At 35.8% G+C, this 25,841-nt stretch overlaps 1 protein-coding gene across 1 annotated transcript in view; it reads left to right on the forward strand.

Annotated features, from left to right (window-relative positions):
• The first annotated feature begins 1,725 nt into the window (after positions 1-1,725).
• The window catches only part of Neto1 (neuropilin and tolloid like 1), a 106,326-nt gene continuing 82,210 nt past the window's right edge, over positions 1,726-25,841 (forward strand). The window contains exon 1 of the mRNA XM_033757458.1: positions 1,726-1,835. Within this exon, the coding sequence (XP_033613349.1) occupies positions 1,802-1,835 (34 nt within the window). The 5' untranslated portion in view covers positions 1,726-1,801. The remainder of the gene's footprint in view (positions 1,836-25,841) is intronic.

Genomic DNA, 25,841 nt, shown 5'->3' on the forward strand with positions numbered 1-25,841 from the left:
AATATTTTGGATTCTATGTATGTTGACCTTTGTAATGTACATTAATGTTAGATATAATTACCCCTAATTATTCATATAGGTGTACAAATGTCTCTTTTCATTGCCTGATAAGACATACTGTCAAAGATTAAAAATATTTCATAAAATAATCTTTGAACATAAACTGACCTTTTACTAATTGATTTTTAATTTTATAGATGGAGAGTAGTAGAATTATATTTCATTCCACATTCTCTGATTACCAGGTCTTCATATATCTCAATGCTATATAAATTTTTGACATCCATGCATATGAGGGTTGAATTTTAGGTAATCAGGGATGATGATCAATATATATTTAAGAATTAGCGGAGCATGCACAGCAGCCATCAGAATGGTTGCTGACCACATCTGTGGCAAGCTGTGCTGTGCGAAGTCTGAACTTCTAAGGGCCTGGAAGAGTTTTTTCCCTGACGAGGGCCAAGAAGCAGGGAAGCAACAGCAGGAGAACCCAATCTGGAAAAATGTGCACTGATTTTTCAACCAATATTACAGCCAATCCAGAGTATCTTGGAGGAATATAACAGAATTTTTGTCTGTTTTGGACTTATCACAAGGGAAGCATTGGAGAACATTAGATAATACAGTCAAATGGTGGTTTATATGATTGGTAATCCCATATGGCTCTTCCATGGCTTTTTTAGAGAGCTATAAAAACATTTATAAAGATAAGTTCATTTTATAATTCACTCAAAAAGATTTGGGAGGAGGAATCCTTAGTGACAAATACTGTGCCAAGAAAAGGAAGCTAAATAAGTTTGGGTCTTGCCTTTCATGAGCAGATGTAGGGAGGAGTTTCGTTTAAACAAGATCTTCTTAAATAAAGAGGAGTTAAATTGTATGTATATAGATATGAAAGAAAGTGAGAAAAATACATAGCAGCCCGAAAGGGTGTACTATGTTAGAATCATGACATCATGAAGTGGCCTGAGTTTGGGATACCTTTGAGGTGATAGAATCCTGAAAGCTCGATATCAACAAGGCTCTAATAGGTCAAGGAAGGCTGTTGATCATTGTCCTTCAGGGGATAGAGACATGCCAAAGAATAAACTGAATGTGCAGAATCAGATTTGTGTTTTAGAAAAATCATTCTGGATATCCTTGTATATGAATTGTGATATTATGAGGACACCTGACTGAAACCACTTGAATGATTATGTAACTCTATGCTATGCTAAACAATTCTCAACTTGTTTGTGATCTTAAAACTGAGGACTACAGAATACATGAGAGAAGACAACAATGCCACTCTACCTTTTAAATCATTAGCAGCCTTTTGCAAAAATACTGTGACATGTTAGTTTTTTGGTACTTATTTCAGAATGATATTTTGTGCAACTTTGTCAGTTTTGAGGACCACCAACCCTTAGGTATTTTTATGAAAATATTCCCTCAAATATTAAATGACATCTCCATTTATTGCATTTCCTTTCATGGCATCTGCAGAGTTCAAAAAAAGAATATAGATAAAACCTGAAATAGAACACAAAATACTCACCTAAATATTTAAGAAAAGGCCATCAAGACATAATCTTTCTTTTTTGCAGCTGCCCCAAGACAGTGCATTGAACTTTACTTTGATGAAAAATACTCTATTGAACCATCTTGGGAGTGCAAATTTGATCACATTGAAGTTCGAGATGGACCTTTTGGCTTTTCTCCAATAATTGGACGTTTTTGTGGACAACAAAATCCACCTGTAATAAAATCCAGTGGACGATTTCTGTGGATTAAATTTTTTGCTGATGGAGAATTGGAGTCTATGGGATTTTCAGCTCGTTACAACTTCACACCTGGTAAGTAGGAACATATTTTAATATGTTTTAATTTTTTTCTCTGTGTATTTTTTCTCTTTTAGATTTCAATCTTCATAGTATAAATTCGTTTGTAAAACATTATTTTTTTAAGAAGAATTTTTCAGTTCTGCTTAAACCAACTATAATGCTTTACCTTGACAATATATAAAATTTGAAAGGAAAAGAAATTTTCTTTAAAATTCTGCCTCCATTACAGATAAACCATAATGACTTAGTCTAAATGGTTATCATAGTGCAATTAATTAAAACAACTTCTACTACAATGCAATGTGCAATTTGAGACACTCCCTCATAAAACTCACTGTACACAGGACAGCAATAAGTTTGAAAAGTCAATTGTATTATAAAAAAGATTCATTAAAATGATCTTTGGAGAACTGGAATAAAAAGTTCATTTATTCTGAAAATTATCATTTTTAAAGTAAATAGATCCTACTATAAAGCAATCTAATCCCTTTTTTGAAATGTAAATTCATCGAATTTTAATAAAAGGAAAGGGAGACTTATGGCAGACAAATATCCATTTGGAAGGTCTGGAAGACATAAGTACAATTATAAGATTATGTAGTCTATGTCAAATTTATTTTCAACCTGTTAACCTTAAAAAGAGTCTTTGATATTGACTGACCTGTTTTACTAAAAGTTATCATTAAGCCAAAAATGGTGGCACAAGCCTGTAATCCCAGAATTCTGGGAAAGTAAGTCAGGAAGGGTACAAATTGTAATTTAGCCTAGGCAATTTACAACTTAGTAGATCATATGTCAAAATGAGAAACAATAAAAGTCTAGATAAGGAGCTCAGTGTGAAAGCCATGGGTTCAAATCCCAGTATCCCGCACACATAATGTTGTCATTCATTACAATAAAAATTGATCATCACATTTTGCACTGCAAGGGAACCACATGCTCAATGAGATTTGATAAAGTGAAACAATGTTTTAAGATGGAAAATAGTTCAAACTACATACAGCATATTATGTATCCATGATCACATTTTTGTATGTATTGCTACAGTTTGGTTCTAATAATTAAGGAGAGACTTTGTGATATATATTAAAATTGTTGCAGTTTCTAGTCCCTATTACAGAGATAAAATCCAAACATGGCTTTGTTGCTCAAAGAAATATAGTTTTAAATAATTATGAGATACATAATGACTTTCATTATGATATCATGGTACATGTTAAATAAAAGAGATATTAGCTATCATATACTTTAAGCATTAGAAATGCTTCATAATATTCATAAGGGATTGTGGCTTTAATTGTGCTTTGTTAATACTGAATCAGTCATGTATATCATCAATATTTCACAGGCCATAATGAAACCAATTTGATGTGTTCTAAAATGGTACAGATAGTCGCATTATTTTATCTATCAGGTTATTAGTCCTAGAGTTATAAATTGTAATATGTGTATTTTTCTTTAACTGATAATTTTGGAAATGCTGTGAACCTAAAGTTATATTTTCATTATGTGCTTGGAGATCATGAACATAAAGTCTAAGATTTAAAACTGTTGTTTCATATGATATGTAGGCTGAACTGAAACTAGCATCCACACTCAACATAAGTAAGGCTGTCCCTGACATAACATAAATGGTAGTGCTCAGTGCTATCCAAAGTCTTCAGTAGCCACTCTGTGGCCTGAATGTTTATATACTTTGTTCTTAATTTCATCAGAGTCACCAAACTTCATCTCTACCTGTAGGTTTTACAGCCAGGAAAAACTGATTCAGGATGGACCCTGAGGAGATGATTCAAAGAAATCAGAAAAAAATTGAACATAGGTCAAGGTTTCTGTTTCCATTCATAAATTTGAGGAAAGACCACAGGGGAAGCTGTACTTGGTATTTGTGTGATAGTAGGACCATAAGAGGCAGACCTGAATAACTTCCATGAGGCTTGACAATGACATGTGTGGCCTTAAAACCTTCAACTCTTTCCATAAGGAGGCAGTGCTAAAAAAGCCACTACTAATTGAAATAGGAAGTAGGCAGGATTAGTGACAGTTCAGTGTTTGAGCCAGCAGGGCACTCCTGTCAATTTGGCTTGGTGTTTATTTAGTTGCATGCCTCATGTGGTGAAGTGGGAAGTTGGGAGGGGAAGAGTTCCTTACATCCAATTAATGATCCAAGGTATAAAATATTGCTGAAATTGCCAGGCATTTCTGCGAACCTACATCAGAGTTGAAATTCTGCCCACTACCTCAGAGGGGTGGCCCCAGGAACAATGGGAAGGAAAGTCACTTCTTTGGAGCCAAATGTGGCTTGCATGCTTGGTTTTCATTTGTGTTTTTTTGGTTTGTTTGTTGGTTCATTATTTGGCTGGTTTGGTTTGGTTTGGATGTAAATATTGGACACATTCCGCCATGTTCTACCCTTCAATATTTTTAGTTTTAAAATACACATAATATTGATCATCTCATAGAATTCTCTGAAGGAGAAGTCAACCAATGAATACTTATGAATTTCTTGAGTGCTTATAAGATCTCAACTATGAGTAACTATGTTTTTAATTAATTTGATTATGCATGCTTGCTTGCTTGCTTTTTTTTTTTTTCTTTTTCTTTTGGTAGTGAAGTTTGAACTGCCCATGCACTGGACCAAAATCCCATCCCATTTAAATTTTTTTTTTAATTTTTTATTTTGAGATAGGATATTACTAAGTCACTAAATTGCTCTGGCTGGACTCAGACATGCAACCCTCCTTCCTCACCCTGTCAGAGTCCTGGGATTATAGACTTCACTGCTATGCTCAGCTTGGTTATGGAAGCTTCAAAAGCAAAGGAGGCTTAGTATAGGTTTTTTGGAGAACAAGTGTTTTAGATTTTTTTTTTCAAATTGCAACCCTCATTTCTCTGATGTTTTAGCACTTGTGACAATAGGACCATAAGAAGAACTGCAAAAGTTTTGTTAGGGCTGAACATGACATTTATAAATCATGTCACTTCTTTTGCTATGTTTCTATGTGGGGTTTACATTATTTTTGAGGAGAGTTGTAAAATATGTGATGGAAGAAATAGCAGCAGGAAATACTGGCTGTCGGTATTATTTTTATGAGTTTACCCCAATCTGAAATCTGGATTTTAAAATGACAGTCTCAGAAACTTGATGGTAGCACACTGAAAATATATCTGTTTCTTAAGAATGAATCTCACTGGCCATGTGAACAAGATCAACATACACATATACGGATCTATTCATGTACACATGCATGTGTATATGCAGCTTGCATACACAAAGGCTTACATATACATATACACACATTTAAAAAATTTAGAATCATGCACCTGAATTTTTCTGGCATGTGAATATATCTGTAGAGCCACATTCACACCAGAAGACTGCACCATGAATGTGCAATCCGTATTTTGCTTTAGTTATATAACATGGATACTTAGCCAAATTGAACCATGATACTTCATGGTTCCTCTCTGTAATACAGATCAAACTTTCCAGTGATGCTGTAGGTCTGTGATACCCGTGAATTTATTCCTATTTCCAGTCTCTTTCAATCTCTTCCATTTTGCCTGACTGGCATGATAATGTTTGCCAACTCTTATCTCTTAAATTGTTTCTATTTCCTAATATTTGATTGTATGACTTTCTTTTCTATTCAAGTTTTAAAACAAACTAAGTAGTGGTGGCCATGCATAATTGTAATCCTAACACTCTGGGATACTGAGGCAGGAGGATCACAAGCTCAAGCCCAGCCTAGAAAAATTTAGGGAGACTCTGTCTCAAAATAAAATTTAAAAAGGGATAAGAATATAGCTCAGGGCAAAGGCCCTGGGTTCAATCTTCAATACTGGAAAAAATAAAGTCATTCATCCCTGAATGACTTGCCACTATTCCTGGTGTGCGTACTTCTGAATTCACAGTGATATCTAGAACCAGCCAACTGGAGGTCATGTGGTAAAAGAAATTAAGAAGAAAGAGCGAGAGAAACAGTCTGAAAGGTACTTCTGATTCTCCTGGCACTGGAAACTGTGTCATTACCCAGGTCTATGGTGCAGTAGGATTAGTCCCAAATGCAAAAGAAGGACTGTGAGAGTGAGAAAGAAATTACTAGTTCATGTTCCAGGGCAGTGATGGCAAACTGCTGAGAGTTTTCAATGATATACACATTCTGCTGTGGCATGCGTGCCATAGGTTCACCACCACTCTTCTAGAGTCTTCAGATGACATGGACAAAGCTTCAAGAAGAGTCAAGTTCACTGGACACAGCAGTGCACACCTGCACTCCCAGGACTGTGGGAGGCTGGGACAGAAGGATGGCAAGTTCAAGCCCAGACTGGACAACTTAGTATTTTGTCTCAGAATAAAAAAGGGGTGAGTTTGTAACGCAGTGTAAAGACCCTAGGATCATTCCCCAGTACTGAAAAAACAAAACAAAACAAACAAATAAAGAAGCAAAAAGAAGTATCTAGGAGCTCCGGGGGGGCGGCTCATCCATGCTAAACATAGAGAATGACACTTGTCCCTCTGTTGTGAAGTCACCTCAGCCATACACTCTATTGGTTCAGAGAAGAGAGTTTAGTGCTGAGTCACTGAAAGTGTTAAAAGTTACAGGATGGAAATTCTGATAACCCACAGACAACTCAGTTAAAAAAAAAAAAATATATATATATGTATATATATAAACACATAAAGGTTTTCATTTTAATAGAGCTATATTATTTTCTCATTTCATGATATATATTTTCTTTACAACATTTAAAACAAATCAATTATCTAAAAAATATCAGAAAATATTTTACAAACACTAGAATAATACTGTCATACTATACACTAAGATCATAGATAGGAGGTGACAGGAAGGGAATGAAAAAGATTTTTAGGGATGTAGTAAACATTAAAAACCAATGATACTTGGTTTCAAAAATGTTATATTATGGTATTATTTATGTAAATAAAGATTAAAAATAGAAAACAGTATACTTGATCATTTTCAGAAAGATAATACTATTTATAATACTGTAGTACTATTCATAGTCCATATATTTTTTTCCTTTTATTGAGTTTATTGGTACATTTTAGGTATACAGTACAATTACATTCATTATTGGGATCTTGTGCCTTTACATGACAGGTCTTGGTTCTCATTTTTTTTCCCCTTGTCCGTCCCCTCCCTTCATCCCCTCCTCCCTTCCCCATTTACAAACACTTAATTTCCATTTTTTCATTTTGTCGTACTTTTTTCTTTTCCCTATTCCCTTTCCCCTACCCTTCCCAGGGGAAATATATATTTTGTTTTAATCCAACCCTTTACCTTTTGAGCAGAGAATAACACTTCCTTATAGACAGCTGCCTTTTCCTGCAGTTTTCTTTGCTGTTAGATGATATTATCTAAGGAGAAAGCCCTACAATATATGCTTTACCTCCCAGCTCAGTGCCCTGACCAGGGATTTATAATCAGGAAACATCCAAGAAGCTCTATTTCTGGGGAAGCTAACCTTTCCAACCTCTTTAGCAACAGATATCTTTTGGTAGCCTTTTACTTGACTTTCTAATGAAGAGATTTTTTTTTTTTTTTTTTTTTTTTTTTTTTTTTTTTTTGCTATTTACAGAAATAGAATGGAACATTTATGGAATCTTCCACATTGGATGATTTTTTTTTCTGTACTATTTTTATAAAATGAAATTACACACATCCTACTGGGGAAATTTAAAGATTATGGCTCGAAGTATCCAATAGGTGAGGATAAGTTAAGCATTGGCACTGAAATGAGTAGAGCCGTTAAAAGTATTGGAATTATCGTGATACTTTGTACTAAAATAGCACCTTTCATCTGGGGAACTCAAAGTCTTAGAGGGACATTTTGTCCAATCTCACTTCCTCTCCTACTGCGTGCTGATTGACTTCAAAGGCACTGGAAAGAGTCCATTGCAGTGCAGGGGCTTCTGTAGAGGTTTCTAAAACATTTCTATGCATAGCAGATGAAATACATTATTTGTTTAAAGTACTGTTATAGATTTAATGCTATTTGAACTATTTGGTGCAGTGTTTTTCCTCTTTGTAGCAGATATGTGGATGCATATGTACTTAACAATTTTGAAAGTTTCTAAATTTTCTTAACGAGGTAATCAAAGTCCTGATGTCTATTCTGAGGAAAAAAAAAGAAAAGAAAAATACATATTTTTTAACTTCAATGCCAAAAGATTAGCTTAAATTTTGCCCTAAAATATGAACGAATAGGAGCTTTGAAAGGCTAAATCTAAAAAAGGACTTTGCTTTGTTTTTCCTGTAGAAACAAAAGAGCAAATGCATGTAGTTTGTATCATCTTTTTAACTGTAATATTTACCCTGTGACCCAAAAATATTCTCATTTCAGCCTCAAGAATCTGTGAGGTGGAAAACATAGTGAATAAAATAATTTTTTAACTTAAGGTGCATTTTTCAAGAAAATGAAATTAAAAACTTAAAATATAGCAGTAATGAAACTATAAAAGTGCAGTCTGTACCAAAGGTATTCACATGTGGGTGATTTCTTTTTCTTTTTATCTTACTTTCATTCACTCAGACCATGACTTGGCTGAGATCCATGTAGTAGAGAGCTCAGGAAAAGAGATGAGGAGAGAGAGAGAGAGACAGAGAGAGAGAGAGAGAGAGACAGAGAGAGAGAGAGAAAGAGAGAGAGAGAGAGAGAGAGAGAGAGAAGAGAGAGGGGGGCTGTTTAGCCTAGGTGGGTGTTCAGAAGAGAAACTGAGAGTGGGAGAGAAAATTTCCAGGATTAGCTACCATCTGTGCAGAAAATACTGAACTCAAAGCAAAGAAAAAGGAAAGTTGTCGAAGAGTTTCTATACTGCCTTCCTCATCTTGTTTCCTGGAAAGGTGGAAGGTCCATTTAGGTGCGTTTATATTGATTTAGTAGACAGTTGCCAGAATGCATGCTTTGAGTGTAGTACACCTAGGTTTGGATCACATGGGCTCCCACATATACTTCTATTACATAATAGATTTTTGCTTAGACTGGAAAGAGACTTTAGGGTTCACTTCATTCAGTTCTTTAATTTTAGAGATAAAGAAGCCAGAGATCTAGAGACACTTTGTTGCCTGGGTTCATGAACTCTGTGCAGATGCTAAACTGCTGCTTGGTTATTGGTTATATAACACTGTGCTGATGCGCTTTCTACCAAGGTTTGAGATGATGACTTTAATTACATCACGTATTGCTAGTACTTTTAGTATAGTTATATTAAGAAATTTAATTAAGAGATAATACTACGTCACTCATATTTCACCACTAACTGGCATATAAATTTAAAACCCACCTTGTACATGTTGTTAGACACATCTCAGTTTGCACTGACCAAAGGGTCAATGACGTGTCCCCACCTCCCTCTACTGCTCATAAAATTTTGCCTTCTCAACCTATCTAAGCCTGAAAAACATGATGTATTTCCTGTTCTATAATATCTGTTATTACTGGCATGGTGTTTTTGTGTGTACTCTGCTTTCATTAGTTGGGACTTACGGTTCACATGTGAAATAGTGAAAGGTAAAGCTATAATTTCTTTCTCCAAATTCACCTTTTCTTGCTCCCTCACAGACATACATTTCTGGCTTTTTCTTATGATGCCAATTACTTCTAGTTACCTCATACACGACCCTTTTCTCAAGGGCTTCAGTATTCACCCATCCTCCTCCAAAACTGAAAGAGAGAGAAGGACACCATCAGATCTTTTGGAGCAGGGCTACATGCAGAAATGACAATACTGATTGATTTACAAAACAGATGTCCTAGAAACTAGTACAGGCCATGCCTTTCATGTGATTACCTGTGCCCTCTGCCTGCAACCCCAGCATTAAATAACTAATATCCACTCTTCATTTAAGTTTCCCTAAAGAAAAATTGTATTATTTGAGCATGTGGAACACTCAAGAAACTTGTGCCAAAAAAAAAAAACAAAAGAAAGAAAGAAAAAGAAATAATGCCTATAGCGTCTCAAAATTCCAGGTGCTTCTAGTTACAGGCCCTTTTGGTTTAATCTCCTTCTCCCAGAAATCTCTGATTGGCATTAATTTATCCTTGCATATTCCAGGAATATACTTTCAAAATTATGAATGTTGTATTTTTTGCCTAAGAAAATGCTATGATCTTTTTATTAATTTATGTATTTTTAATAATTTTCAGATAAATTGAGGCTTATTGTTAATTAACTTATACATAAAATAAGCCAAGGAATTATCAGAAAAACAATTGAGTTATGTGCCTTAACCAAAAATGTTTTTCTATTTTAGAATTTGTTTGCCATTATAACTAACTATATCTTATGGTTAAAGTGGATATTCAGAATGACTTGATTTCTACTAAACTGTATGCTAACATTACAGAAATACAGAATTGAAAGAGACTCTAGCTTCTATGCAGTATTTCAAAATCTCTTAGAACTTATATGTAGAAGACATAAAATACCCTCTTCAAATGCCTACATCCTACTGCCCAGAATCGATGTCTACATTAGTCATACAGTAAAACAAAGTTACAGTAGCAGATTATATTATCAGTTAATTTGATTTAGGGTTTGTCTTAGCCATTTTCCTCTTGCTGGAACAAAATACTCAATACTAACAAACTAAGAGGAGAAGTTTAATTTTGCTTCACATTCCAGTCAACGGTGACTGGCTCCAAAGCAGCACAGCATAGCAGAGTAAATTTTTTCACTACATACTGGACAAGAAACAGAGAGACAAGGGAGGAGTTGGGAGCAGGCCACACCCCAGTGATCACTCTCCTCTCACTAAATTCCTCCTCACCCGGCAAGTGAGCAATAGCCCCCTCCACAATCCAGTCGCCTTCCAGGACCCCATCTATGAGCTCATGAGGCTCTTGGGGGACATCTAGATAGAAAACCTAACAGGCATATAATTGTATGTGAAAGCTCAGTCTAAGCACAGAGGTTCCTTGAAGTGGAATAAGGAGGCAGAACAGTTAGGATCATGTGATGTGAAGGATATCAGTTGTCTTAAAAGATGGATAAAAGCACAACAAGCCAATGAATATGAGTAGTTTCTAGAAACTGAAAAAGACAATAGATTCTCCCCTAGAACCAGTAAAATGACCACAGATTTTAATTTAGACACATTCCAGCCTTCTGACATCCAGAATCACGAGTATTAATTATTCATTGCTTAAACCCACTAAAGCTGTGATAATTTATTATGGCAGCAGTAAGAGGCAAATACTAATTTTTATTTCCTAGAAGTGGGATGTCCTTATAAAAATATCTTGTAAGTGTGGAAATGGTTTTAGAATTGGGCAGCAGGCAAAAGGTGAAAGAATTTGGAGAACCACATTAGAAAATAGCTTACGTTGTCCCCCAGAGGACTGCAGAAATATGGATATTAATGACTGCATCACTAATAGGAAGCGTGGTCAAAAATATATGTCTTAAAGTCAACCTACAACATCAGAACTGCACTCTTGTTGGTAATATGAAAGTTAAAGGCACAGAGGAGAAAGGCTTAGTAGGAAATGATGAACATGTCTTTGAAAGTAAATCATTGTTATATTAATTCAGAAAGCTTATTAGAATTATGATCTAGGCTGATATGGAAAGCAGCACATTTAAGCAATAACTTTGATATTTAACTTTAACAGTTTCACTGTCAATTAAAATGTAGGGAATCACTGAATTAGACTGATAAAACAGGTCCTGCAGGAAAGAAAAATGAGCTGGACAACCTTTGGCTAATCTAGAAAGGTCAGAAAATCAGAATATTCAGTGTTACAAAAAGCTCTTTGAAGTGAATAAGTATATGACTCATACATATTGTCAGTTATCTTCATAGGAGTGAAAATAGATACAGTAGTTTCTAGTAAAGACTAGTGAGCAAAAAACTCAGGGTTAAGGGAGTGATTCTCATGAAATGCGTGAGACACATGTGGTCTTCAGAATGTTTTATCACCACAAACTTGCTATCTTGAACTAAAGGAAAAAGAAAGAGAATAAAATGAAAGAAGATAGCCAGATCTGTGAAATTCCTACAAGAAGGAAACATGATGTAGTAAATTACTCAGATAAAAGCATGGGCGAGCTTTCGTGAAAAAGGATGGCTAACTTTGAAGGTACAACTCCAAGCCTAGAGGGTGAGCCCTGAGCCTAGAAAGTAGATCAAAGAAGCACAGAGGCAAGTCCTAGGCAATGAAACCATGTGAAATTTGTCAATAGAAATTTGTCAACCAAACTTCACAATTTCTTGAGAATGGTGGATTTCTTTCTTTTTTCTTTCCATTGTTCTAGTTTTCTTCTAATTCATTAATTTTATTGGTACATTTTAGATATACAATATGCTGACTTTCATTATTGGAAATTTGTACTTCTACAAGATATATTTTCCCCCATTAAGTTTATTGGTACATTTAAAGCAAGCAATAAAATTAAATTTATAATTGGGATCTTGTACCTTTATATGATATGCCTCTGTTCTTGTTTTTTTCCCATACCTCTGCCCTCCCTTCAGCCTTCCCTATTTATAAAGACTTTGTTTCCATTTTTTCATTTTTACTTAAATGAAATAAATAGGACACACTTGAATCAATACCAAATCGTTTCTGTGGTGTGAAAAACTAAAAGTGTACATAATATATCTTGATTCCTTTTCCCCCCACTCCCCTACCCTCCTTTCAACCCCTTCACCTCCCCGCCATTTGCAAAGACTTTGCTTCCATTTTTTCCTTTTCTCATATTTATTCCTTTCCCTTCTTTTCTTTCCCTTATCCCTCCTACTACTCCTTTGACCTTTTCTTCCTATTTCACATCATCTATTATACATTTTGATCCTATTTACACATTCAGTTTCCCACACCAGAGAAACTATTCGGTATTTGCAAGTGTATGTTCTAGTTATTTCACGAGCAGGAATATCTAACTGTGTTATTCTGTAGCAGCCTTACCATTTTGATTTTGGAGCAGGTCGTGTTTCATGAGTTTGAAACTTCACACATGAAGAAAAACTGTGCAACAGAATGAACCCTACCCAGAATCTCACCCATACTTGATTTAGATGACACGGATACTGAAATGTAAAACTTTTGAACTGATGAGATTTAGACTTTGAGCTGATTTTGTGGGTTGAAGCTCTGGGGCACTTTGGAAGTGTTGAATGTATTTTCTATATGCGATAAACATGTGTCTTGGTGGGTTTGACCTTCAACTGTTATAGGGCAAAGATTCACAAGGATGTCTATATCCCAAAGTTTTAAACCTGTGACTATGTTATGCCACAAGGAAAAAAGAAAGTGAGATTGTTATGGATAGAATTAATATTGCTACTCAGCTGCTTTAAGAATGGATATTATCATAACCTCATAATCAATTGATAAGTTCATAGCTGAATAGGCTCTGAAAAGATAGGGTCTCGGGAGTTGTTTCCTCAAGTCCCTGATCTCTTCTTAACTGGTTAGATCACCTTGGCTTTTCTCTCTGCTTCCTGGTTGCCCTCAGATGAGCAACTGTGCTCTATAATGCCCTCCCACCATGATGTTCTGCTTGCTCTGAGGCCCTTATGGCAACAGCTCACTATAATCTGAAACCATGAACCAAAATCATGAGCCACAATAAATCTTTCCTCTAAATTGATTTTCTCAGGTATCTGTCACAGTAACAGAAAGCTAACAAAAAGATAATACATTTGTATTTGTTAAAGTATCAGATCTTGTGATAATCTGTTCCAGGAGCCAAAGAGAGAGAGAGAGAGAGAGAGAGAGAGAGAGAGAGAGAGAGAGACAGAGAGACAACAAGTATAGCATGCAAGTAAAGTTTAAAATGTGTTAGCATTTGGGAAGTGATACAGGAAGTAGATAAATGATGTAACGACACATCTGTGGAATACAAAGTATAACAATGTGGATCTATCAGCTCAAACTTTAAAAAGAATCCTGTTCCAAATCAGGCTGTACAATCATCCCAGCTAAACTGCTCTACACACAAATTAATAATCTATATGTAGTTGTGTATGTATGCATTTGTTTGTTACATCGCTAGATTTTATTGGAATTCCATCTCTATGTATAAATGTGACTGAAACTTCAGCAAAATAACTTTCAATCCTTTGTCAAGATGTGGTTGGGGTGGGGGAATTCTCATCGCTTGAGGAAACAATAAGTATTGGTCAAGCCTGGCATGCTTTAAGTGTCTGCCCCTTCACTGCACATATGCCTGATGCATTTGCCTCAAAAGAGATATGCTTTCTGTTCCTGGCTGCTCAGTTGGCTAGCTTCCCGCTGTTCCACAGCTATGCTGACTTGCTTGAAATTCTGTTTCAGTATGCGCTTATGGCCTTTACCCTTCCCGACTACATTCAGGCACTTTAGTTCAGCGAGAATACCCCAGGAAGTACGGGGTGATTGTAACATAGTATAACTATTCACAGTCAGCATGGCATGTGCCCACCAAAGAACTATAGCTGACGTTTTAAAGCAGGAAGACATATTAGTCATAAATACGTCACTTCTCTTCTGTTCGTTATTGGTCATACCAAAATCAGAAGACTGCTCTGTTCCCTGGGAACTTTTCTTCAGAAATCTGCACTTCAAAGCCCCGAGGAATTTCTGTAAGTGATACAGAGGGAAAGTTTAATAGGTTATTTACAGAAATCAGTGCTACCATAAAACATTCCCAGAACCCCGTCATGCTTGCAAGTGTAGTCTAAAGAGAATGAGTTTTTTAATCTGGTAGCTTTGGCCAGCAAACAAATCGTATTTATAGAATGGTCGACGGCTTGGGTGATGAACCAAGAAAACACCGATGAGAGGTGCCATGACGGTGACTGGTATCACCCGAAAGAGTTTCACTGGGCATGAAAATGAATTGGCCTCACAGAGATCTGGAGGTGAAAAGAATTGGTTAATTCTTGGGAAAATTATTCCTAACTGTGTTTGCATCTGCACACTGCTTTCTTTCATAATCATTTTCGAGTAATATTTATACCACAATATATGATTGCTATATGGTTGCTTTCTGTTTACAGCTATGTTGTACTTCTGATATCACTTTCATTCCGTGCCTTTTGCACTTACCCTCTTGGCTTCTTGCTGGGCTTTCAGCCTGCGCACCCTAAACCAGGCCTCTCCCTCACCTCTACTTGCTCCTCTTCGAGGCCTCGCAACTACATCACATCTCTCCACTCTGCCAGGACTGTTGTTATGTTTCTGGTCTGCTTTTACATTTTCTAAAATAAAATTCAGATCCCGCTTACATCCGAACTATTTACGAGCCCTCAAAATAGGTGAAAAGTAGCAATTATAGGAATAAACTGGTTATTTAGTTTCCTGCTCAAAATGCCAGGGGTGACCTTTCCATTCACTGTGCAAGACTTTTTACAGCCTAGCTCTAAGCAAAAGTGGCTTTTATTCTAATAGTTTTATTCTAATAGTTTTTATTCTAGATCACAAAATAACATACCATAGAGCCCAACTTTTTGTTTCGATAAAATGGTTATAAAAATGTGGTTGGGTGTGTTTTTCTTGTTGTCTATGGATAAAATTTGCTTTATGCCCAAGAAGTACTGTGTTCCTCAATGGATTCTAGCTATTTTGACTAACTTGCTGTTACTTCATCAGGAACAGAATTACTTGTGGCCACAATTTACAATTTGTAGCCAACTAGAAAAAGTTTAGTTTTTTCTTAAAAATACTGAATAATGCTAAGTTCCTTTAAGCTGATGTTGACAATGTGACAAATCATTGCCATAGTTTATATTTATAGGTCTTCACTTTTTCATTTCTGCCTGAATCTATTTATTGTACCTTATAATTTCATATAATTCACATGCTTGCATACAATCATACATGTGAATCTCATAGATTCATGTTACATTAAGCACGGACTACAATGCCAGATTGAGCTCCAGTTCTGACTCAGACACTTGATTGTTTTGTGACTTTTGGCAGCAGAAATTTACTTCGTCTCACAAAGCTTGAGGTTGCTTATGAAGTCGGCATTTGATACATATGATTACAGATTTTGCTACCTACAGATATAACCAGATTACTGACATTAATTCTCATTGCTCACTTGGGATCACATCTAAACCTCTACTTCATAGTCTCCAAGATTGATTATGACAACCTAAGGTTATCGACCAATTATTTTCTTAGACTCTGTTGTACATGCTGAGAAATGAAAATTATTGAGATAAAGCATGTCTCTTGAGGATCCGACAGTGCGTCTGGAGAAATAAATACTTGTACCTAACTCAGTGACTGCTAAGGCATGTGAGGAACACAGTCTTCTCCTCAAGAAGAGGAGGGCATAAGATCTGTTTCTTCATGGTACTTACACACAGCCCTCACTGTGTCCTCGTGGGGGAGGAGCTGTGCTCTAAGGTGCACTCAGCCACAGCTCTAGCCTGCCCTCAGGAAGTGCATTACAGTGAAATATCCTTTTGCACCCTTGGCCTCAAGTTTCTCAAAAGAAAGGATCTTTGGTTTGCATCTTTAAATTTCCATTGCCTCACCAGCACACAGCAACAGATGGTGCTTGATAAAGTTTATTTAAGTGGATACCTAAGTGAGTCCATGAGTGAATAAACAAATATACAGAATCAAGTGATAAAAAAGTACAATGAATGAGACAGGAGACATAAAAAAGATTTTCTAACATGTTGATGCATCTCATTTGAAAAGTACTTCTGTGACTGGAAGGGGAGAAGTTAAGACTAAAGCAATTATCTACTTCAGATGATTAAGGCCTTTGTTAGAGATGCCAATGATTCATGCATAACTTCAGAAGAAATGGTAAATGTAGTAATATTTTTAATGGAATACTATTTTTATTCTAAGAGTGTGATAGATCAGAATGTGGGAGATTGAGTACAGACAATAAAAGCTCAAGAAAATATACAATTAAAATGCAATTAAGGTAATATAGTTAAGAAATAAAATGAATGTTATTATCTGTAGCAGCATAGTGATAGAAAAATTTGGAGTCAGTAAAATTTAGTGACAATTTAAATATTCATGTTGACAAAGAGAAGTAGAATTGACTGATGATTCTATGATTGGCTATTTCAAAAATTATCTTGGAGAACAGAATGATAGCAAAGATTATGTTTACTTTTAAAGAGTTGGAAAGAGCCAGGGATTTGGCTTAGTGGCCCTGCCATCTGCCTCACTAAGTGCAAGGTTCTGAGTTCCCGAATTAGATCCCATGAACAAAAAAAAAAAAAATTCCTTGTACTTAATTGTATAATTGATAATGTGAAATAGGAAGAAAAGGTTTAAAGCACTAGGGGAAGTGGGAAGGGTAGGAGAGGGGGAAGAAGAGAAAAGAAAAAATAGGAAAAAAGGAAAAAATGGAAACAAAGTCTTTATATATAGGGGAAGTGGAGAGGAGGTGAAAGGACAGGGGAATGGGTGAAAAATAGCAACCAGGATACACTATGTAAAGGTACAAGATCCCAGTGATGAATGTAACTGTATTGTATACCTTAAAATTATCAATAAACTTAATGAAAAAATGAAGATGTTGGAAACATTTATAAATGAGATAGCTTTACAGGCATGTTAGAAATTTATAGCAAAAGGGGAAAAAAAAGTGGCCAGCAAAGAAAAGGAAGGCACACATTAGAGAATTAAGTATAAAACTCCAAGTAATTTTGACATCCAAATATTAGAATAAGCCTTTAAAAGAGTTTGAGCCAATAATCTTGGTAAGCAAACTAGAAGATAAAGTTATATACATTGGAATTTTACATTTTGTTCAGTATTGGTCCCTTTCTTTACAAATTTAGGAGGTTATCCAGTGGCATTAGTTTTTTTTGTTTTTTTGTTTTTTGTTTTTTGTTTTTTTTTTTTTTTTGAGGATAGCTGTGACTGCAACAACTAAAAACCTTAATTTTTATTTATTTATTTATTTACTCGTTTATTTATTTATTTTATTTTTTTGAGACAGTCACTTTGTAGTGCAGGCTGGCCTTGAGCTTACTATGTAACCCAGGTTGACCTGTTGTCTTTGAACTCTTGATGCTCCTCCTCTCCTGCCTCAGCCTCCCAAGTGCTGGGATTACAGGTGTGTGCCACCACACCTTTAATTTTTAAATTTCTACTCTGTTATACTTTCTATCTAGATATCTCCCCAGTCTCTTGTGCTCCTAGGTTGGTGGGGCTTTTGGGAGTTGACTGGATCATGGGCGGTGTGATGCTCATGGATGGATTTGTCCACTTGTGATTTTATAACTAAATGTGATATTGAGCCGTAAAGCCATGTTGGAGGAGGTGGGTCACTGGGGGTGTGGGCTGGAAGGATCTTTCTCCCTGCTGCCTCACTTGTTCGCTCTCTCTGCTTCCTGCTGCCATGACATGAGCTCTTTCTCCTCTGCCATGCCCATCTTCCATGCTACTCTGCCTTACAGCCAGCCAACAATGGACTGAAACCTCTAACGAAATATGAGCCAAAATAAATCTTATCTCTTTTTAATTTACGGGTATTGGGTATTGCATATCAAGATTAAGCAAGAAACTAGGACTTGACCCGGGCTTGGACCATTGTTATATCAGTGATTTTTCCCTTATTTTTGGAGTTTGCATTTAAAAGCGTAATGACAAGAAAAGGAGCGTCACGGAGACATTTTTGAAAGGCATAGGAGTTGACATGAGTTATAATGAATACTAATGACCAGCTCACTTAGTAATTTGTTGTTTAGTGGTTTGGTTTTACTTCTTGTATAACTTTGTCATACTTCTTCATTCACTTCTATGCACTTTGACACTATCACATCATTTAGATTTTTCAGGATGGTTTCAAAAGTCTTGATGGGATATATTTGGTCCCTTTTTAGAAATGGGAGGAGAAAAGAAAAGAGCCACTTTTAAGAATATTTACTTCACTAATTTATCTAGTTCTTTATTTATAATTTACTAGTTCTTTATTATCTCCTAGGATTTACACTAAGTGAAATTGTAAACTGCAATACTGTAGAATAACAATGTTATCTAGAGGCTAAATTTTCAATGGGTAAGCTAAAAAAGAGGAAATATTTTGGTATATATTCTGATAGATATTCTATGATTTATGAAAAATAACTATTATCAGAGGTTTTTAGTTTTGTTTATTAAAGAAATAACTCTCTTTCGTGTTTCCACATAAAAATGTCCCATGGAATAGTATATGATAAATGTAATAATTCAAAATTAATTCAGATGAAATGTGGTACAATTAGGCAGTGATTCTTGCTTTCTAAAAATCTCATTGTAAGAAATCCATCTTAATAAAAAATAACAAATCATTAAATTCTTATATATTCCTGGCCTTATTTTAAGCACTTTATATTCATTGTCTTATTTAATTTTTATAGTTCACTTATGACATATTATATTGTCATCTTTGTTTGGGGTTTAAAAGGAAGTAAAAGACTTAAAATGTCGAAACAATTTCCATAAGTTCCTCTCTTAAGCAAAGCTGAGATTTGAACACAGAAGAGTTTATTTTTAAATGCTGCACCCCACAGACAACAAGTAAATATTTATTTATTTCAGGCATAAACTCTCAAAAACTGATTTTTTTCACCCATTTTTGCTTCATTGGGTGTTTTCAGACATTTTCAGTGATCATAGAATTTTTTTTCTTTACACTCTTACATCTTTCATGAGATAGAAACATATGTTCATTTCTGTAACATAAGGAATTTTTAAATCTTTATTGCAATATTATTGCTTTTATTATAGGCATCATATTACTCATCAATATTGGTAATAGTATTATCGTTGCTTATAATTTTGTCTTATGAATCATTTTTCATATATTTCATGATATATCCTTACCATACATAGATAGATGATTAATTCAATCGTTGCTAGTAAGTAGGACAAAAAGTGAATAGCAGATAAAAATGCTGAAATTATAAGTGACTTCAACCTTCTTCATTTTGAGTGCTTTTGCTTACAGGCACTCTTCTACATTTCTGTTTATTTATTTTTTAAAGAATTAATCTGGAAACAATACTAAATTTATAGAAAAGGTTATAAGAACATCACAAATGTTGTCCCCTCCTTTCACCACCCTTTTTAAAAATTTAAGTATTACGAAGTGAAAATACTATAAATCCATTTTACCTTTTTATTAAGTTTTTAAAAGAGCTATATATTATTTTCTCTTAGCCACATTTTCTTGACTGTGTGATGATCCAAATGGAACAATGCTCAGTTTAATTGGTTGTGGAAGGTCAGTGTGTGTCTTAAAGACAAAGAGCACGCAGCCCTGGGGCAAAAGCAGACTGAAGCTGGGACTTCAGATTTGGTTAGTAGTTAAGAGAACATGATGCTGGAAGCGAGGTGTCCATGCCTTCAGGTCACTTAGGTTACCATCCAGCTAAGGATTAAGACAAAAATATCCCTCTCAAGTTCAATAGTTCTCATCTGCCAAGTGGTTCTTATGATAACTGTTTCACTCAATTTTGCAAGGATTAAATACCATAATATATGCGTGACCTGTTGGAAAGGATTCTTTGCTGTTCTCCCTTTCCCTTGGACCTTTAGAGACTAGTCTCAGAAACCATTTCATCCAGTCATACCAAAATATAATAGTAGAATTTTTGACAATACAGATTTTGTTAAATGTTTCCAAAGATTTAGGCTATTTTTGTTGTTAGGTTATTTCTTCAAATATCAAAAAGCAAATTGCCTAAATATTGTCCTTAAATATCTCTCAAACTTTTCTTCTCCATCCCCCTGACAACCAAAATAACAGCTAAAGAAAGAGCTGTCACTAAAGCATGGAAACATTTGAATTGCCAACCATAGCCTGGCATGATGGTGCATGCCTGTATTCCTAGCTCTCTGGAAGGCTGAGGCAGGAGTATCACAAGTTGGAACCAAGCCCAGGCAGTTGAGCCAATCCCTGTCTCAAAAGAGGGGAGAGGTGTGTAGCTCAGTGCAAAGGCTTTAGCTTCAATCCCCAGTACTGACAAAAATAAAAATAAAAATAAAAAATGAACAAATGACTAACCACGGCTGGCATACAGACTTATATCACACACAGTGGAAAGGAATGGCCTCTATTCTTTGGAAATTACCTTATGTGTTGCCTGAGAATGTGTGAATAGAAATGATGCCTCCAAAAAAGGGACCTAACAATGTTTGGGAAGCATCATTCAGGTGGTTTATTTAGTGACTCACAAAATTTTCTTTACTACACTGTTATAATCATGTCTGGTGCCAGTCATTCTACTGCAATCCCTAAAACAAGCACTGGTCCCACCAGGAAATCAACCTTACTTTTCACTTAAATGAGCCACTATCTTACACCTGTACTGTTCTCTAACTCTGAGAACATATCTTCCAAGATCCTTCTTCTTTTTTATTATTTATTTATTTATTTATTTATTTATTTTTCCTTATCTCAGACTTTGCCTTGAAGCAAACCCAGATTTACCATGGGGTTATATAATGCACAATTTTTTGGAAAATTTCTCTCAGCCACTGACCGAATTTCCAACTTCTTCATAAATCATCCCCTCTCTTTGTTCCCCTGATGCCTGTCTCGGTGAAAGGAAAATCCTTGAAATATGAAATGCTTGGCTGGCATGCAACAGTTTGTTAGCTGGGGTGCTTACTTGCTTTTGTTAGCATTGTGATAATATGCTCGATGGTTTCCAGATCTGTGACAAATGACTGCCTACAGACAGAGACTGAAACTTGCTAGATCAAGAATGAGTGCTTCCGAGATTTTCTGTCTTTCAGTAAGAATAGGAGGCAAACAAGGGCTGAGCAGAAATGAAGCAAGGAGATTTTTTATCCCTTTTAATATCTTCCATTTTTATTACATTCTGCAACTTCCATCTATCATGCTACCCTCCCTTCTGCATCCTAAGTATTCACCTCAGAATTTGATCTGAAGTCTCAGTCTGCAGATTCTGATTCTGACCTAGTGTCCCTGATAGAAAATAGTCTTATGAGCCTGTCCTTACTGATTAGAAATTGTCTTCCCTCCTGCTAGAGCCATCTGCATTATAAAAAGTGACTTCTAAGGACTCAAAAGCATGCTGGCTTCAAAGGACTAAAACACACTAGACAGATTTCTAGGCAAAGGGACAAACTGTGGAAATACAGATACAGCTTGCCAATAGGAAGCAAACTGCAGTGTGATTAACTTGTACTGTACATGTGTTCATTCACTGGATGTCCACTGAGTACTTGCTGTGTGTTAGCCGTGGAAATAGATACAAAGTTCTAGATGAAGTCATCCTCAAGATGTGGGGAACAACAGCATACTTAGAGTGAACCCAAAGGCGCAGTAATGAGTGGAATGTACGGAACAACCTCCAGTAACATTTCTTAAATATGCTTGCAAAATTATTCTTGGAGTTTTGAACCACAGAAAAGTCAGCCTCTTCCTCTTTTCTATCCTTTTCGTGGCTGTTTACACCCTATACCTTAGGGAGAGTCTTTGCCTTTCTTGTGATAAGAATGAAAATAATTAGGCATTTTAAAGTTGTTTGAGGCACTCGACTGAAATAAGAGAAAGTTATTCACCTTCAGGGCAGTTGCGTAACAGCATTGTCAGTGGGTCTGGACTACAAAGCAGGCCATGTGACACAAGAAAGTCCTTCATCCTTGGAAGCTCCTATTTGTCAAAAGCTTGCAGACAACCAGATGTCATCCAAGACTGTAGCAGATCTGGCATTCTGAAGTTAAATAATCATTTTCTATTTTATAACAATTGCTTTCAGAAGTGTCGATCACTTGGTTTTTACAAACAAAATTGCACTCCTTCACACTGTGCTTGTTTTATAGGTGAGTCATTTGAATTCTGAAGCACTGAAAGATTTGTACACCCTGTTATAACTCCTAGGTGGGGGAGTCAGCATTCAAATCATTCTACCTCCAAAGTCCGCATTGTGTCTCTTTATTTGAACTGGCAGACAATAGATTGAGACTCATGTATTCAAAATATCCTCTTCATATTTGGTTCTTAACAATAACCCTGCAATAACAAAACATTTGTCATTTATTCTCTTTATTTCCTTTGACATTATAGTAATACAGATTTAAATTTTTTAAAAGTTAAAAGGCTGTGAACACTTAGTAGAACATCAAAGAAGAAATGATAATAGGCCAAATCTACTTATGCTCTTTATGCTTAAGCAATATTACAAGTATTATAGGGTGTGTTTTTCCTTGTTGTTTCAAAATTTTACTCAAAACTTTACAGGTAAAAGAAGTAGGTGACAACAATAATCCCTGATTTCTAAAGGCAACTATTACATAAATTATGCAGAAATAAAGCTAACAAGCTTGTGCTTCACATCTCACCCTACTCCAACACCCTTTATTAAGTGGAACACTAAAAGCTCACCAGGTCTTTGGGTAGGGAAATTTCTATTTACGCTAGTAGTTCCTCAAGGAACCAATCTAGAGATTTTTTATTCCTTCAAGTGTGGTGTTAGAAACTTCCAGCACCAAGGTACTCTGGAAAAGTGAAGCTTGAGAGCACTTGGAGTCTCTGTAGGTTGGGAAATGCAGCTACTTCTCACAAGAAACATTATCACATGAAGTCTGTATGTAACAGCCTAGGATAGGAGTAGAAGTGTTCAGGGAACAGCACTTGAAACCTGTCCTTCTGTCTCGGTATGGCAAGAATGGCTCAGTCCCCTGTGAAAAGGCAGTCACTACTCATACTGTCCGGAAAGAACCTGCTCATGCTCGTGTCTTGTTAGGCCTGTCTGTTCATCAAGAATTGTCCCAAGATGACACCCAAGAGGAGCCATAATGCTCACATAATTGTTTTCTCTGTGTGAGAATCCTTTAGTAAATACCTACTACTCACAATGTATGCATCAAAAGTTGGGAAGTAATTATAAGTGGCCTCTGCTAAATATACAGTCTTTGCTCTTTTCCCTCCTTTCACCTCTTTTCCAGCTAGTGAGTTGCAGAAGATGAGAAGGGACAGGGACAGAGCAAAGGAAGAGTCATATCCCCTTTTCCTCTGCAGGTCCCCATCAAGACCCTGTCACAGGGAGACTGGGGGCAGAGAGGTTGTAATCATTTTAATCAGATGTGCAGCTATTGCGTTTTAAATAGATAAAAGGTATGGAAGTGATTCTTGATAACTATAACAAGAAGTTTCTTAGAAGGGCTGTAGGATGATCATATCAGAGTGTTTTTGAAGGATGGTAAAATGAAATTTTACAAGAGCTGAAGGCCCTTAGAAATAAAGTAAATAAAATAAAATCACTTCTCTTTGCAATCCATAAAAGGTAAATAAATTGCCTATATGTGACTACATTTCTTATATTTGGGGTAAATAAGTGGAAACTTAGAAAGCTTAAGAAACTCTGGTGATCTTGAGTTACCCAGCTTATAAATTAGGCAGAAATTTTCAAATAATCTTTATAGTCTGAACCTAAAAGTTTGCTCTTAACTTTTATGCAGTGCTTTCTATGAAAATTTAAAGGGGCTGGTGATTTAGCTGTCACCTGCCTTGCAAACATAAGGTCCCAAGTTCAATCTCCACTACAAAAAAAAATGTAAATAATAAATTAAATTAATCATAGATACCTTCATAGTAAGGAATTATATTTATGATATTCAAACTTGAATTCATCACAATAACTTCATACCCCCATATGAATATCACATGAAAAAAGTGGCCGAAACCCTTTTCTTCCTATGTTCTGTTAGTAATCAATACTACCTAGAAATGCAAGTCAAAGTTCTGTGAAACATATTTGACTTTCCCTCTCCTACTCTCTACCATCAATCTCCAAGTCCTGATAAATCTGCTTCCCAAAATTTTTTTGTGTGCTTTTTCTCTTCTTCACATCTGCTGATATTGCATTTGTTCTGACCCTCCTGATACTTTTCCTGGCTCAAGATAACAGCCTGTCTGTTTATGTTGGATATATTTTTCCCACTCATCTGACAGAATAAGAAAAGAGATATATAAAACAAAGCTCTAATTGTGCTCATCTCCTGATCAGAAGCACTCAGTAGCTTAGCACGGTATACTATATCATATGGCAATCAAAGATCTTAAGATACTATCTCTGTCCTTTCATCCAGGCTTCTTTCATAACTCATTCTGTTACAAGTCTTCCATCCATCCAAACTATTTGCAGTGGAGATATTCTCTGCTTCTCTATGTTTCTCTTGCCTGTTGTGTCTTTCCTAACTCATTAATCAATTCATGTATGTATTAAACAAGTTAGCTTATACTTGCTCTTTGTAAACGTCTACTCTACTAGACATTGAGAACACAGAAATAATCTAGACTACTGTGGGTCTTAGTCTTAAGGACCATAAAGTTCTCATCACAGATATTAAATAAGATATTGAAATCCTTAACTATGTACAACTACACTAAAAAAATGGGTAAAGGCGAAGAGAGTATTATAAAAAGCATATACCTTGGGAAGCTTAGATTAGGAAATACAGTCAAGACTTTCCTGGAAAGGAAACTTGGAGTTGAGGTAAAAAGATCAAAGGAAGAGGTCAATGCAAAAGAACAAAAGATTGCTACTGCACTGGCAGAGAAAAGGTGTAAGCTGTTCTAGACAGTGAAGACAACTGCGCAAAAGTTGAAAGTGAAAGCAGTGTGGTACCTAGAACTATGAAGGGAGGTTATAGGGTGCTGCATGGATAATATTCAAGTTGAAGTAGTAGAAGATGATCTACTTGAGAAATTCTTGCATATTTTGTTGAATTATCCCCAAACACTGCCTTATTCATTTCTTTCCTCTCATCTCTTCCCTCCCTCGTCTTGGTGCTTTTATATAACATGAGTGTTTACTCCTCTCTTATGGCACTCTCACTTTGCATTGTAATTATCTGTTTACGTATTTCTTCCTGCTGAACTGTGAGATTTCTAAGGAAGTAACTGTGAGTCATATTTGTGTTCCAAGCATTAGCCATAGTGTCAACATATGGGAGAATGTACTTCAAGTATTACCTCCTTCTCCCTGGTTTATTTCTCATCCCACTGATTATTTTTTGCTTGTCTCATTTTCTCTTCAAATTCAAGAATATTGATATTTTCTTGAC

Source organism: Fukomys damarensis, unplaced genomic scaffold, assembly GCF_012274545.1.
Source record: "Fukomys damarensis isolate Sample0158 unplaced genomic scaffold, DMR_v1.0_HiC HiC_scaffold_30, whole genome shotgun sequence".
NCBI classification, from domain to species: Eukaryota; Metazoa; Chordata; class Mammalia; order Rodentia; family Bathyergidae; genus Fukomys; species Fukomys damarensis.